A 12024-nucleotide genomic window follows, 5' to 3' on the forward strand; every position below is an offset into this window, starting at 1 on the left:
TAAATAGTTTGAATTTTCATCCCTTGCCATGTAGCCATACAGTTTCCCGTTCTCAGAAATGCCCAGTAGCAGCGAGTACTTAAAACGGACTTATCGAGATTTCCATGCCTTCAACACAGTTACGACAATGAGGATACGCACGTCATGCAAAACAATAATGGCCGCTTGTTTGTCTTTGGTGAGTTTCTCTCAGACCGGACAGAATACTACGACACAGGCAAAGGACAGAAAACAAACAGGGTTATTTCTTAGGTGTATCAGAGCCTTGGTGTTAAGATACGGGGGTTGGGGAGAAGAGAGACCAGAAAAAGAACATAGCGGAAGGAGATACAGGAACATCAAACCAACCAGGATAATCAGGAGCACCTGACCGTCAAGCCTCCAATCAGAGAGTGAGGCTAAGTAAGCAGATACGAGTGTAGAGAGCGAGTGCCTTACCGAACGGAGCCGTCGGGGACGTTGGGGACATAGAGGGTGACGGGGACCGGACCAGCACTCTCCGCCTTTAGCGTGGCCATGGCCCTCTGAGCCTCTGCCTCGTTGCGTGGGGCCTTCACCCAGGTGCAGCCCAGGTAGGAGAGCTTGTTAAACTGCACGCCGTCCTCCTCCAGCAAGGGGGGACACTCACCATCTACAAAGGAAAGGGATACGGCCTGGTTATACATTCTTACGCAAAAGCTCACTGCGAGTCCCCTCCCCCATCCCATCTCTCCCTTATCAGCACTGCAGAAAAAAAAAAATATGTAAATGTCTCGGAAATTGTGTCAGAATCGGCAGGAGTTTCATGTGGGAGAGGAAGTTCCTTGTAAAAGAGGAAGTCAGTGTCGAGGTCGCCTGGCAAACGTGCAGCACCAAGTCCAGCACAGAGAACAGAGCCAGTGCTTCCATCCAGTCACTATTAAAATCCATTACATTCACTGGCACTCCAAGGGCTGCATTAACGCTACACAGTTCCAGAAGTACTTGAAAATGCCTCCAGAAAAGTAGCATTAATGTTTTCAGATCAGCGTCAATTTATTTACGCCAAATTAAAAGCAGGGACGTCAATTTTGCTGTTCAACTTAAATGGAACTTTAACAATCAGTTTATCATATTTGGCTACAAAAATGGGTCGAAGCATTTTTTTGAAAAATTTACACATCTTGCATGCTTTTTATTATTTCAGTTTCTTTAATTTCTTCATAAAGTACTTTGAGCTGGTCTCTTGGAGAACAGCTGTTCCACAAACATAAGTTGTAATAATAATAATAGCTTGTTTGTGGAACAACTGTTTATCAGTATTATTATTATTATTATTAATTATTATTATTATACTACATTGTTGTTATTTTAAGATCATCACCATCATTTTAACAATAGAAGGATGACATTCGCCTGGCAGTAGAGGTTTCAGTCAGAAGATCTTTGACCTTACTAGCTTAGATTGTGTTTTACTGTGTCATGCTTATCTACAGCGGGATAGAGGCTGACCTGCTGTTGCTGCATCTAGCAGGACATTATGGGGGATGGTTTGTCTATTACAAGCTGGAGTTCCTGTATCTTCTCGCTCTCCCGCGGGCCTCTCTTCGTCTCTCCCCTCGTCCTCCAGCACCTCCTCCATCGCCCTCTGCAGCTGCTCGCTCCCGTTCCAGGCCGTCTGGAAACATTCACACCCTCATGAGCACTCGCCAAGACACCACGTCCGTGCAGCTGTACATCTGCTCAAAGCCGTGCGGGGGCACCTTGAGTCTGGGTTTGGCCTCGGAGCAGGAAGGCGACCCTCCCGCACTTGGCTGGACCAGCACGAACTCCTCGCTGGTGACGGTCGACACGGATTCTGTGGAGCCGCTCACTTTGCCGAGGGAGGAGCGGTCGTCCATGGTAACCCAGAGCTGGTGTGCCGGGCCTCTGTTCCCAGTGTTCCCAGTGCCGGGCCTCTGGCGGTGGGAACTACCCTGTTCAGAAGACGGTAAACTTATTTTTCTGGAGGAATATGCAGAATAGCAACATCTCCTGCCAATAAAAAGGCTACATTAATACACGCAACCATAACCAAAGGGCAGTTCCCTGATTTCACCCAATTGTTTGGCTGTAGGTGTGATGTGTGGCAAGTTTGATCATGTTTAATACATTAACCAAACAGAAAATAAAGATCAATTTTAGTCATCCACCTTCCAAGCATTTATCCAGGACAGGGTGCAGGGGGGCCTGGAGCTTATCCCAGGAAGCACAGGGCACCTGGCAGAGGAACAGCCTGACTGAGACGCCAGTAAATCGCAGGGCAAACACACACACAGCTGCATATATGCCACTTGAACCCACAACATTGTGGTTGTGATGCATCAGTACTGCTCAGTGAGTCACTCTGCTACCCTGGATTAATTATACATCTACACACAATTATAACTGGGGAAAACATTACGAAAACTATAAAGGGCTCCGTAGGAATGACAACATTAGAATCCCTGGACAGCCTCATCACTAGCTCCGCCCATCTAATCCTTCCTCCACCCACATTGCCCAACCTCAGCAATTTCTAGAAGTACTGGATGGGTCGAATTATTGGCAACGCGAAAGCCAATAATTATGTTTAACTGAACGCTCAGAGTCCTCGTCGTGACGCCTAACTTGCAAAATCTTTCCCCACTAATTAGGCAGATAACTATATTATGACCAATGTTTTGCATGACAAAAGTAACTCTGAGACCTGTAACAGGTACAATAATGGCACATGCAGATGCCTGGAGCGTCACAAAATTTACAACACGTCCAGTTTATATACATCTTTTTGTGATTGTTTTGGTGCTTTGTGCTTGCCTAAGGAAAATGTGACTGTAAAACCAGAATCTAGAGAGAAGTGTGCATATACTATGGTAGTAAATATATTTGCTCAAATCTGTGTATTTATGCAAATCCAACTTGTCAAAGTTTCAACCAATTCTTCGGCAGAAAATAGGAATTATAGTCAACTGATTCTTAATACTGTGCATGTCAATAACATCTGAGCCCATATCTTCATAAGGATGCATGCCTCCCATTCCAAATGTATTCTCATCTACTTTGCTTAATGGATTAAAACTATGCTTTGTGGTCATTTACTTAGTTTTTTTTAGGAATCTGGCTTATTTTAATGAGTAAGCTGCACTGTGACAGACATAGGGCTGAGCGATATGGACCAAAAAACATGTATTTAGGCAAAATAAAAATACACGACAATTTTAAGTCAAATCCACATGCGAGATGCCTCAAACACGTACATTTTCAAAACGTGTGCAACTATCCAATATACACATTTCCAACTGGGCTGCCACTAACGGCTATTTTTCTATAGATTAATCCATCGACTATTTTATCGATTGGTCGATTAATCTAAACGATTAATTTTCCACCAGAAAATGAACTTGATCTTTTGAGTTAAGTTCATTTTGACAACAACAAACTGTTAGGTGATGTACGCTGGATTATATATGAAATATATGAAAAGCCCTCAATTCTAATGCTAATTTAATAAACATGAATAGACAGGACTTAGGCTGGTGTGCCACTGACACTCTGCACAGTGCAACACCACCTTTTTGTTTGCGATAACTTGAATCGTTTGTGAATACTCACATAACTACATAGTGATTTTAAAGGAAAACATTAGTTATAATGAACTGAAGCATTTCAGAAATCATAACAGTAATTTTATTAAAATAAAGAAACATTGCGTTGACAAATCATAGATGTCAACCAATTTTCAGTGTTGACATCATCGACTACGGCAATTATTCGAGACAAACTATTTTTCTTACTGCAAATAGAAGTTTCAAAGTAAACGGTCATTCTGGCTCAACTCAACAAATCACCCACGCTCACCCATCTCAGAACTGAACCCATCCATCCATCCATTTTCCAAACCGCTTACCCTACTGGGTCGTGGGGGATCTGGAGCCTATCCCGGAAACAATGGGCACGAGGCAGGGAACAACCCAGGATGGGGGGCCAGCCCATCGCAGGGCACACTCACACACCATTCACTCACACATAAAGTATGGGCAAATTTAGCAACTCCAATTAGCCTCAGCATGCTTTTGGACTGTGGGGGGAAACCGGAGTACCCGGAGAAAACCCCAGGACGACATGGGGAGAACATGCAAACTCCACACACATCTAACCCAGGCGGAGACTCGAACCCGGGTCCCAGAGGTGTGAGGCAACAGTGCTAACCACTGCACCACCATGCCGCCCCATCACAACTGAACCATTTCGTGGAATTTTGTTTGCCCCTGGGCCAATAGTAAAAATCCAAAACGTCTCTGTCTCAGCTCATGTGCTTTAGGGGTTACGATGAACACGATGCCTCCAAACACTGGTTTGAAACTCAATAAGATTTTTCATTTGCTCACAAAAATGCTTAGTTGACAATTTTCAGATGCCAGTATCTTTGCGACCTTAACACCTCGGCACTTCAAAAAAATGGTGGATATAGAAGTATTTGGCCTAATCCCAAATGTGTGTTTATTTAGCTTGTAGCACATAGCCAACTTATGATTAAAAAATTCTCTCTCTAATTTGTCGAGGGGCAGAAATAATACTATCACTTTCATCGTTACATTTGTTTTCAGTTTTAAGGGTTTAATAAAACCTGTAAAACAAAAAACACCATTGGGTTTTTTATATATGTTATAAAGGGAACCCAGAACAGTCGCTGACCTGCTGCATCACAGACCTGCGCATTCGTCCACACTGCCTACACTGCTGCTGCAATGATGCGGCTGCAAGCATTGTCAACTCTACGGTCTTTTCTAATTTCTCTAAATCGAACATTCTATTACTGATGACCATTGTTATAGGTAAAGACAACGTTGAAAGACCAGTTTCAAACAGCAAGCAGTCGTGGTCTTTCTGTTCCCCCTCGTTCAGAGTCAGAGATGGCACTGAAAACTACTCTGCTTCACCGAATGCTGTGTTAACTTAGTCATAATACAATTATAGCCTCCACTGTGGTTTCTGCTCCGATTATATAGTACACACAGAACTTTTCTCTTTTACCAACATGCAATAGTCAAAGTGGTTAAAATAATTATTTATATTATATATACATCATACACAGCCTAAACATTGAAACCGTACTGAACAATGTTGTGACTGTAATATTGCTCTTATGATGTCAGTATGACTATCAACAGATCTTTTAACTGTCTATTTTTGCTGGGAACCGCTTACCGTGCACATGAAAGATAGGCGTCACACCCGACTCGCTAGATGAGGGGTCGCTGGCATGACGCCTAAACTGCGAGTCTCACGCAGGCAGTGTGGCTGCTGTAATCTGTTATCAGGGGCGCCAAAATGAAAAGCAAGACTTTTTGCAGCTGCAATGCACGACGCCGCACATGCGATGTGTTGCAGGCCTAAGCAGATGATTCTTAACCATGCTGCTGGGCAAGACCTATAGACTGAATTGTTATTGTATGAACACCTTCATTTCAAAATCAATTAAAAATAAGTGTATTTTATGTCCTTTGTGAGTGGAGTTGTGGGGGGGGGGTTAAACACCTCACATGGAGGGACACAAATATCTTGTCACTGCAGCTTTGCATCATACGGAAGCCCATAAAGGACATCCACCATTACGTTTTTGCATCTTTTCTTGTGATCTTAACATAGCCAATATTGTTTTCTCAAGAACACAAAAACAAAAAGGTTATCATCTCGGGAAGACAAAAGCTGTGCATTTATCAAAAGAAGTGGATTCCACTAAAAAATCCCATGGCTAATGCTATTGAATCTGCAGTTTTTTTTTATTGCATTCCCACCAAAAAAATCTATAGAATTCCCCCTATGTGCTGCATATGAATGGGCAATTCTGCCCTGTTGAGAAACGAATTTCAAGCCGTAAATGCATGTCCTCTATGGACTTCCATAAATTAGAGATTTAGGAAGTTATAATTTATTACTTATTTTTAAATAATTACCGTACAGATCACAGATCAACTATGACCCATTACACCACTAGCCATGGGTGCCCAAGACTCAGTGGTGCTCCTGGGGAGCGGGGGCCTAGCCCACCTGGGCCCATCGCACAGTCGGGGCATTGCTGCACAAATTGCTGAAAGTTAATGCCGGCTGTGACAGAAAGGTGTGGGAACAGAACAGCTTGCTGCATAGCCTCAGACCAGTTATAATGCCCAGACTGACCCCTGTGTACCTCTGAAAGTGAGCATCAGAGCTGGACCACGGAGCAATGGAAGGCGGGCGGCTCAGTTTGACGAATCATGTTTTCATGGGACGAGATGGTGCCAGGATGCATTATGGGAAGAAGGACCTTTCGTGACAGGCACCCAAATCTACACCTGGGAAAATCAAAATTAACTAAAATTTGATGAGCCATTTGTCCTAAACACCGCAGCTGGAACGCCATGCCCCCCCCCCCCCCCCCCCCCCCCCGCTTCTGCTCTGGACTTTCAAACCCTCAGTGCACACAGACCCACAGAGCTGCGAAAAGCCAGCGGGCAGTCTACAGGCCGACAGGGAACAAAAAACAATAAAATCATTTAAACACTAATGAACGAAGCATTATTTATACCAGCGTTCTTTCCAGAGAGAACAACATGGGGGGGGGGATTGTAAAGAAATTCCCCTTTAAAAAGTCCAAAGCCATGAATACAAGGCCGTGACGGTAGCAGGTGTGCAAAGAAACACGAGGAACACAAATTTAAATGTGAAACAGTGACATCAGCAGAGCACTTCTTCAAAAGGGGGGGGTGGGGGGGGCATTCAGGCACTTAAGGTGACTATATAAAGTATCAAGCACCCAAAATGCTCAGAATGCAATGGTTACGTATCAGTAGAACACTTCAAACAGATGAACGCTGATTATAAGCTGATAAGCGAACACCAAGGTCTGATGATAGTGCCTGTTAGTGTTGTCTGGTGCAAATAGTCCGCAACCACAATATAAAGGACGCACAGGCTTCCTGTTGAAGAAAGGGGGAGGTATGTCAGCTGTTAAACAAGCCCTTACCCCCCAGCTCCAGGGGCGGTGCACGCCGGCTAACCCCGCACTGTGACCCCCAAGCCTGCTCTCACCTGCATGTGCGTCTCATGGGGAGATAGTGGTAAACAAAGAGTGTATTGCCCCCTGGGAAATAAACTACCACCGTTCAATTCTATTCTCAGCAAAAGAAAAAAATATCAGTTGAATATTGAAATATTGAAGCATATTTCAGATACTGAAGTGCTCTTGTATTCGGGCGCTCACTCGCTCACTATGGGATGGAGACAGTCGCCCACAGACCATAGAGGGGCTTAGGGACCAGCCAACCATTGGACAATGAGCACGATGCCTCCAAAAGCCAGTCAGATCCAAACAGCAATGAGCAGGATCCATTTACAAAGTAACATCAATCACCCATCTAAGTAACAAATTCTACATTTTCAACTAATAATGTCCTCTAGATTACACTTTAACAAAACAAATGTTTTTTTTGTCGTGCAAATAGTATTACTGGCCAGGATTATTAGTTATCATCTTGAGAAGGATTGCCCAAACAACCACGGTCTGACACAAATCAAGTTTCAAAACCACCTTCAGCATGTCTTTTAGCACAGAGATCCTTCTGTAGCATATATGCAATTGCTTTATGATATTTACTGACAATCTGCTAATTACAACCCCCACTAAGCCAATTTTCCATGCATTTACAGCAGAAGGTACTTATTACTTAGAGGATGAAAATAATCATTGTGGATTTATTGTACAACTAAACCGTATACTTGCATCACGGTAATCATGACTTGTAAGAGGCCTAGGGAGTGAGAAGCCACTCTGCCGAAATCCTAAACAGAAAAATAAGCTACCCAGCAATTAAGTACGAATGCGCTCCAAAAATCTCCAGGCAACCCCCTACAAACAAAAATACACATTTAAAAACCTAGCAATTATACTGATAATGCCAATGAAATGCCGCAAATGGAACAAAGATTTTCTTTTTAGAGCGTTAAACATTATCAAACATTAAACGTAACAGGTCAATGGCAAAGACAAGTGAAGGGCAGATAGACACTGTACTACTTTGCGAAACTCCCATCTACAACAGAAGATGTAATGAGTTACGCTAAAAACTTATTTTCTAAAAATGTAGTCAAAACAGATTTATAGTGATCACATCTGTCCGGGTGGAAGTGATCATTATTAGCAGATTGTTAATATAATATAGACTTTTTTATTTCTCAAGGAGATTACCATCTAATTGATATTTATTACATGATTATAAAGTAACGAAATGGACATAGTTGCTATTTACTGAGTTTTATTGACTCTTTCAAAACATGGTACACCTACATCTATTTCAAATGCTTTTCAAATTACAGTACTGTGCAAATTAAATTACTGAACTGTGTATAATTCAAATATGGAACAATACAGTATAGTAATGTACATAAAATAGAGCTTATTGTATTTCTGTTGCTGAATCTCCTTGGCTCATTTTTGGCAGTTTGTCATAAGCTTTGATAAGTCTGTATTTGTTATTAAGAGAAAATGATTTTCTTTTTCCCCATAATGTTTTCTGTGCATGCAGCACAGGTAGATAACGGGAATCAGACGGGTTACGGCAAGGCGAACGTGGCCTATCAAAGTTTAAAAAAATGATAACAATAATTACCGTAGTTTTATTTTTTACATGTATAAAAAGACACAAAATGAACACTATAAGCAGACTGCTTAATTACTACAAGCAAATTATTTAAACTGTATTTGTACAGGAAATATTTTGTCCCAAACTTAGTGACCCATATAAGCGGCTGATCACTATATGATACTAAAACAGTAGGAAATTAAATTCAGCATCTTTTAAAGCATATTAATAGCACCTTAGGGACATATACTGATGTTCTGTCAAGCGAAATCTCCCTTGGAAAGACTCCTTCCCCATAAATAAACTACAGTACTAACAATACGACAGGCTTCACGCTATGCCTACCCTGAAAGGTCACGGACACTCAGCGACCCGGACACCACCACAAGATGACCGTCAGAAACCCTGGTAACCATGCGATTTCTGTGAGCCACATTTCTTCCTGCTGTAATTGACTGTGGTCATGTGGTAGCCGTCACTCTCATTCAATTACAAGGAACTTCCGACTGAGGAACCAGAAAAGAGGAAAACAAATAATGCATCTTCAACAATTTGCCATTTAAGGGCCTTTTTAAAGGAGACACTGCAAGTGAATGGCGACCCTCCTTCTACATTTACACAAAGCCCCCTTGGGTTTGTTTCAACACCCTATTCTAAGAACACAGGAACAGCATATTCTTCTGAAAATGCAAGTATATAAAACAGAAGAGCGCACTTCACTTATGACCAGTATTAACAAAAACAATAGTTCCTAACCAAATACTCTAATATTGTAGCTTATAATCACAGAGGAGCCCATATCAATCTATCAGGGACAGATCCTACAGAATAGTGATAGTATTGGTAACTAGAGTTGCAAAATTCTGGGAATTTTCCCGTCAATTTCCATATATTCCTGTTAATTTCCATGGAAAGTTTCCAACTTGGAATATTTCCAAAATTCCCCAGCTTAACTTCCCATGCAATGGAAAGTTTCAGGAAAGTTTCCAGAAATTTTCCACCCCTTCGCAACTGCAATTAACAGTTTAGGTATGCATCATAACTGTATCTAAGGATAATGGCTCCGGAACCTTGGACTTACTGTCCTATTAAATTTACAGCTAAACAATCCAGAAGGATAGAGACTCCGGTACTGAAGCGGGTAAGAGTTTCAGTCAGCATGCGTCCAGCACTGAAAAATGGCCACACTGTCACGCCTCTAGAGACAAAACCAGACGCGACAAGGGCGTGTGGCCAGAAGTCACCCAGCCTGCTGCCGTTTCAGGAAAAACAGACTCCTTGAATCAGAAACACACCCACACTCACCACGAGTTAAGTCATTCACGAAGGAGATGGGTCAGACTGAAAGATGTGATACCAGTGAAGTCAGCTTCAAAGACAGTTTCTAAATGAGACAAGTAACTTTGCTTAAAATGATTTAAAAAAAAAGTGTTAACAGTCACTTTGCTTCTTATTAATTTCTCATGAAAGGCACATAAATAAACCAGCAAGGGCATCAAGAGGCATCCCATCTACAGTCTCCCTGTGAATGAACGTAGCGCCTTGCACGGCATACAGTATCGTATGCATGAACGAATCTCCAGCCAAACTGTTGCATCATTCTGACTTTTTTTTTTTTTTATACAAAAGCAGGTTAGGGCATAATCCAGCCACACATGAATGCTGCAGTGCTGATATGACACAAACCAGCCGTTTATCGCATTTTCGAACACTACCCACCCTCCAGACAATACTGTACGACCGGGGGCAACATTGCAGGAGCAGTCGACAAACCTCTCAACTTATATCCAACTTTACAGTTGCCTGAATAAAAGTGCATGTTCTGCTTGGGTAATGTTATGGGATACTGCATTTTACGTACACTTTTGTTACCAGAATTGTCTGTCTTGCATCTCCTGCTATTTCTGCATCATTCCTTATTTAGACCTGTTTATCCGGTTTACCCTTCTGACAGTAATGAAGAAACAAATCACCTGGCCTAGTTTCCCCCCAGCATAGGACTAGACTGCACTAGATTAGATAGACAGAGACAGACAGACAGACAGACAGACAGACACTCACTCACTCACTCACCCCAACATGTCATGTTTATAAAAGATAATATGCTTTTTAATTTTCAATATTTTAATTTCATGCTACTTTTTCTTGGGGTGGCAGCCCATAACCAAATTAACTAACCCCTGAATGCCCCCACCTTTACAGAAAATCAAGGAAACTTATTTTGTGTTATTGCACGAAAGTTCTCACCTGAGAATCTCACGCTCAGGACCGCGAAGATAAATGAAATCTGGCACAGCCCTGTCGATAAGTCCGCTCCAAGCCCTTCCTGGGAATACGCTGTTTTAACTACCAGGTCAGTGCCCACGTACGGGATGACTATGCCAAGCAATCGCTGACATTAAATTAGCGAGAAACTTATGATGATATAAAAAAATCAGACAGTCGAGCGCCGTGTCGGACAAGCTAGCTAAGCTGGACAGGAAGGAAACGGGCGGTGACACGCAGCGAACCCCGGCCGTGGCTCTGCTGGACTCACGCCGCCAGGCGGCATCGGGGGAGCTCAATCGGACAGGAAAGCACGGTCGGCCGAGCCTGGCGTAGCTGTTTACAGGATGGAGAGACTGGAAGAAACTCCGAGCACTGCCGCACTTAGCGGCAGGAAGTGGCGATCTTCGCAGCATGCAGGGGGAAGCAAGCACGTAAACTGCTCCGCGGCACAGTACGGGGGTTACAGGCTGGCCCGGTGCACTATCGCAGCTTTAAAAGGATCAGCTGAGCTGCGCATTCCCCCCCTATCCGGCCACTTACTTGCGTAAACAGCACAGCTCCGACCGCGCCGCAGTTCTGGCTCCTCGTCCACACGCATCCCAGTCCGCAAAACAGCCCGGTCACCAAGCGCGCCCCCGCGGCGCTTAAAGCTGCCGCGTCGCACAATAGCCAGTTGTGCGCAGTCACGGGGACCGCGTTATGAGTGCTTTAATCAAATTTACAAGTTGCGAAATTATTAAATTTCGCGTCTTTCATGGCCGAATATATCATGTGTATATACATATCCGAGAACACTTACTTACCGTCCACGTGTGACTGCCCTTTGATACTGACTTCCCAGAGAGTCCCTTTCTGCCCCACGATTCCTTGAATCCTTTTTCAATTGCTGGTGAAATATTTAGTTTTTAATAACAGATGAATACAAAGCACTATAGGTTATAACTGGATATTAACGTGAACTATAAGTAGTTAATGTGTGTGGATGAATGTACTTGTATTAAAAAGCAAGAAAATGTATTCTTCTATTCAGTTTTTTTCTCAATTTTTAAATGCAAGATCTATAGCCCTAATTGTTTTGTAACGTCTCTTGTAATTAAGCATTTGCCTCCTGCGTGTTTTTTCACATGTAGTCGTGTCATTTTTTATCACACAACGC

At 42.8% G+C, this 12024-nt stretch overlaps 1 protein-coding gene across 3 annotated transcripts in view; it reads right to left on the bottom strand.

The window, feature by feature from the left end:
- rabgap1l (RAB GTPase activating protein 1-like) overlaps positions 1 to 11551 on the bottom strand; it is an 81359-nt gene extending 69808 nt beyond the window's left edge. Inside the window, exons 1-4 of one of the 3 annotated variants that reach the window (XM_048976453.1) lie at positions 11409 to 11550; positions 1722 to 1934; positions 1471 to 1636; positions 439 to 631 (exon numbers count right to left, since the gene is read on the bottom strand). In XM_048976453.1, the coding sequence (XP_048832410.1) occupies positions 439 to 631; positions 1471 to 1636; positions 1722 to 1859 (497 nt within the window). In that variant the 5' untranslated portion in view covers positions 1860 to 1934; positions 11409 to 11550. Of the gene's footprint in view, positions 1 to 438; positions 632 to 1470; positions 1637 to 1721; positions 1935 to 10847; positions 11363 to 11408 lie in introns of those variants that run through there. The other 2 variants (XM_048976454.1, XM_048976455.1) reach the window with 2 other exon arrangements.
- Positions 11552 to 12024: the final 473 nt, after the last annotated feature.

The sequence above is a fragment of the Brienomyrus brachyistius genome, chromosome 15 (genome assembly GCF_023856365.1).
Source record: "Brienomyrus brachyistius isolate T26 chromosome 15, BBRACH_0.4, whole genome shotgun sequence".
Taxonomy (NCBI): Eukaryota; Metazoa; Chordata; class Actinopteri; order Osteoglossiformes; family Mormyridae; genus Brienomyrus; species Brienomyrus brachyistius.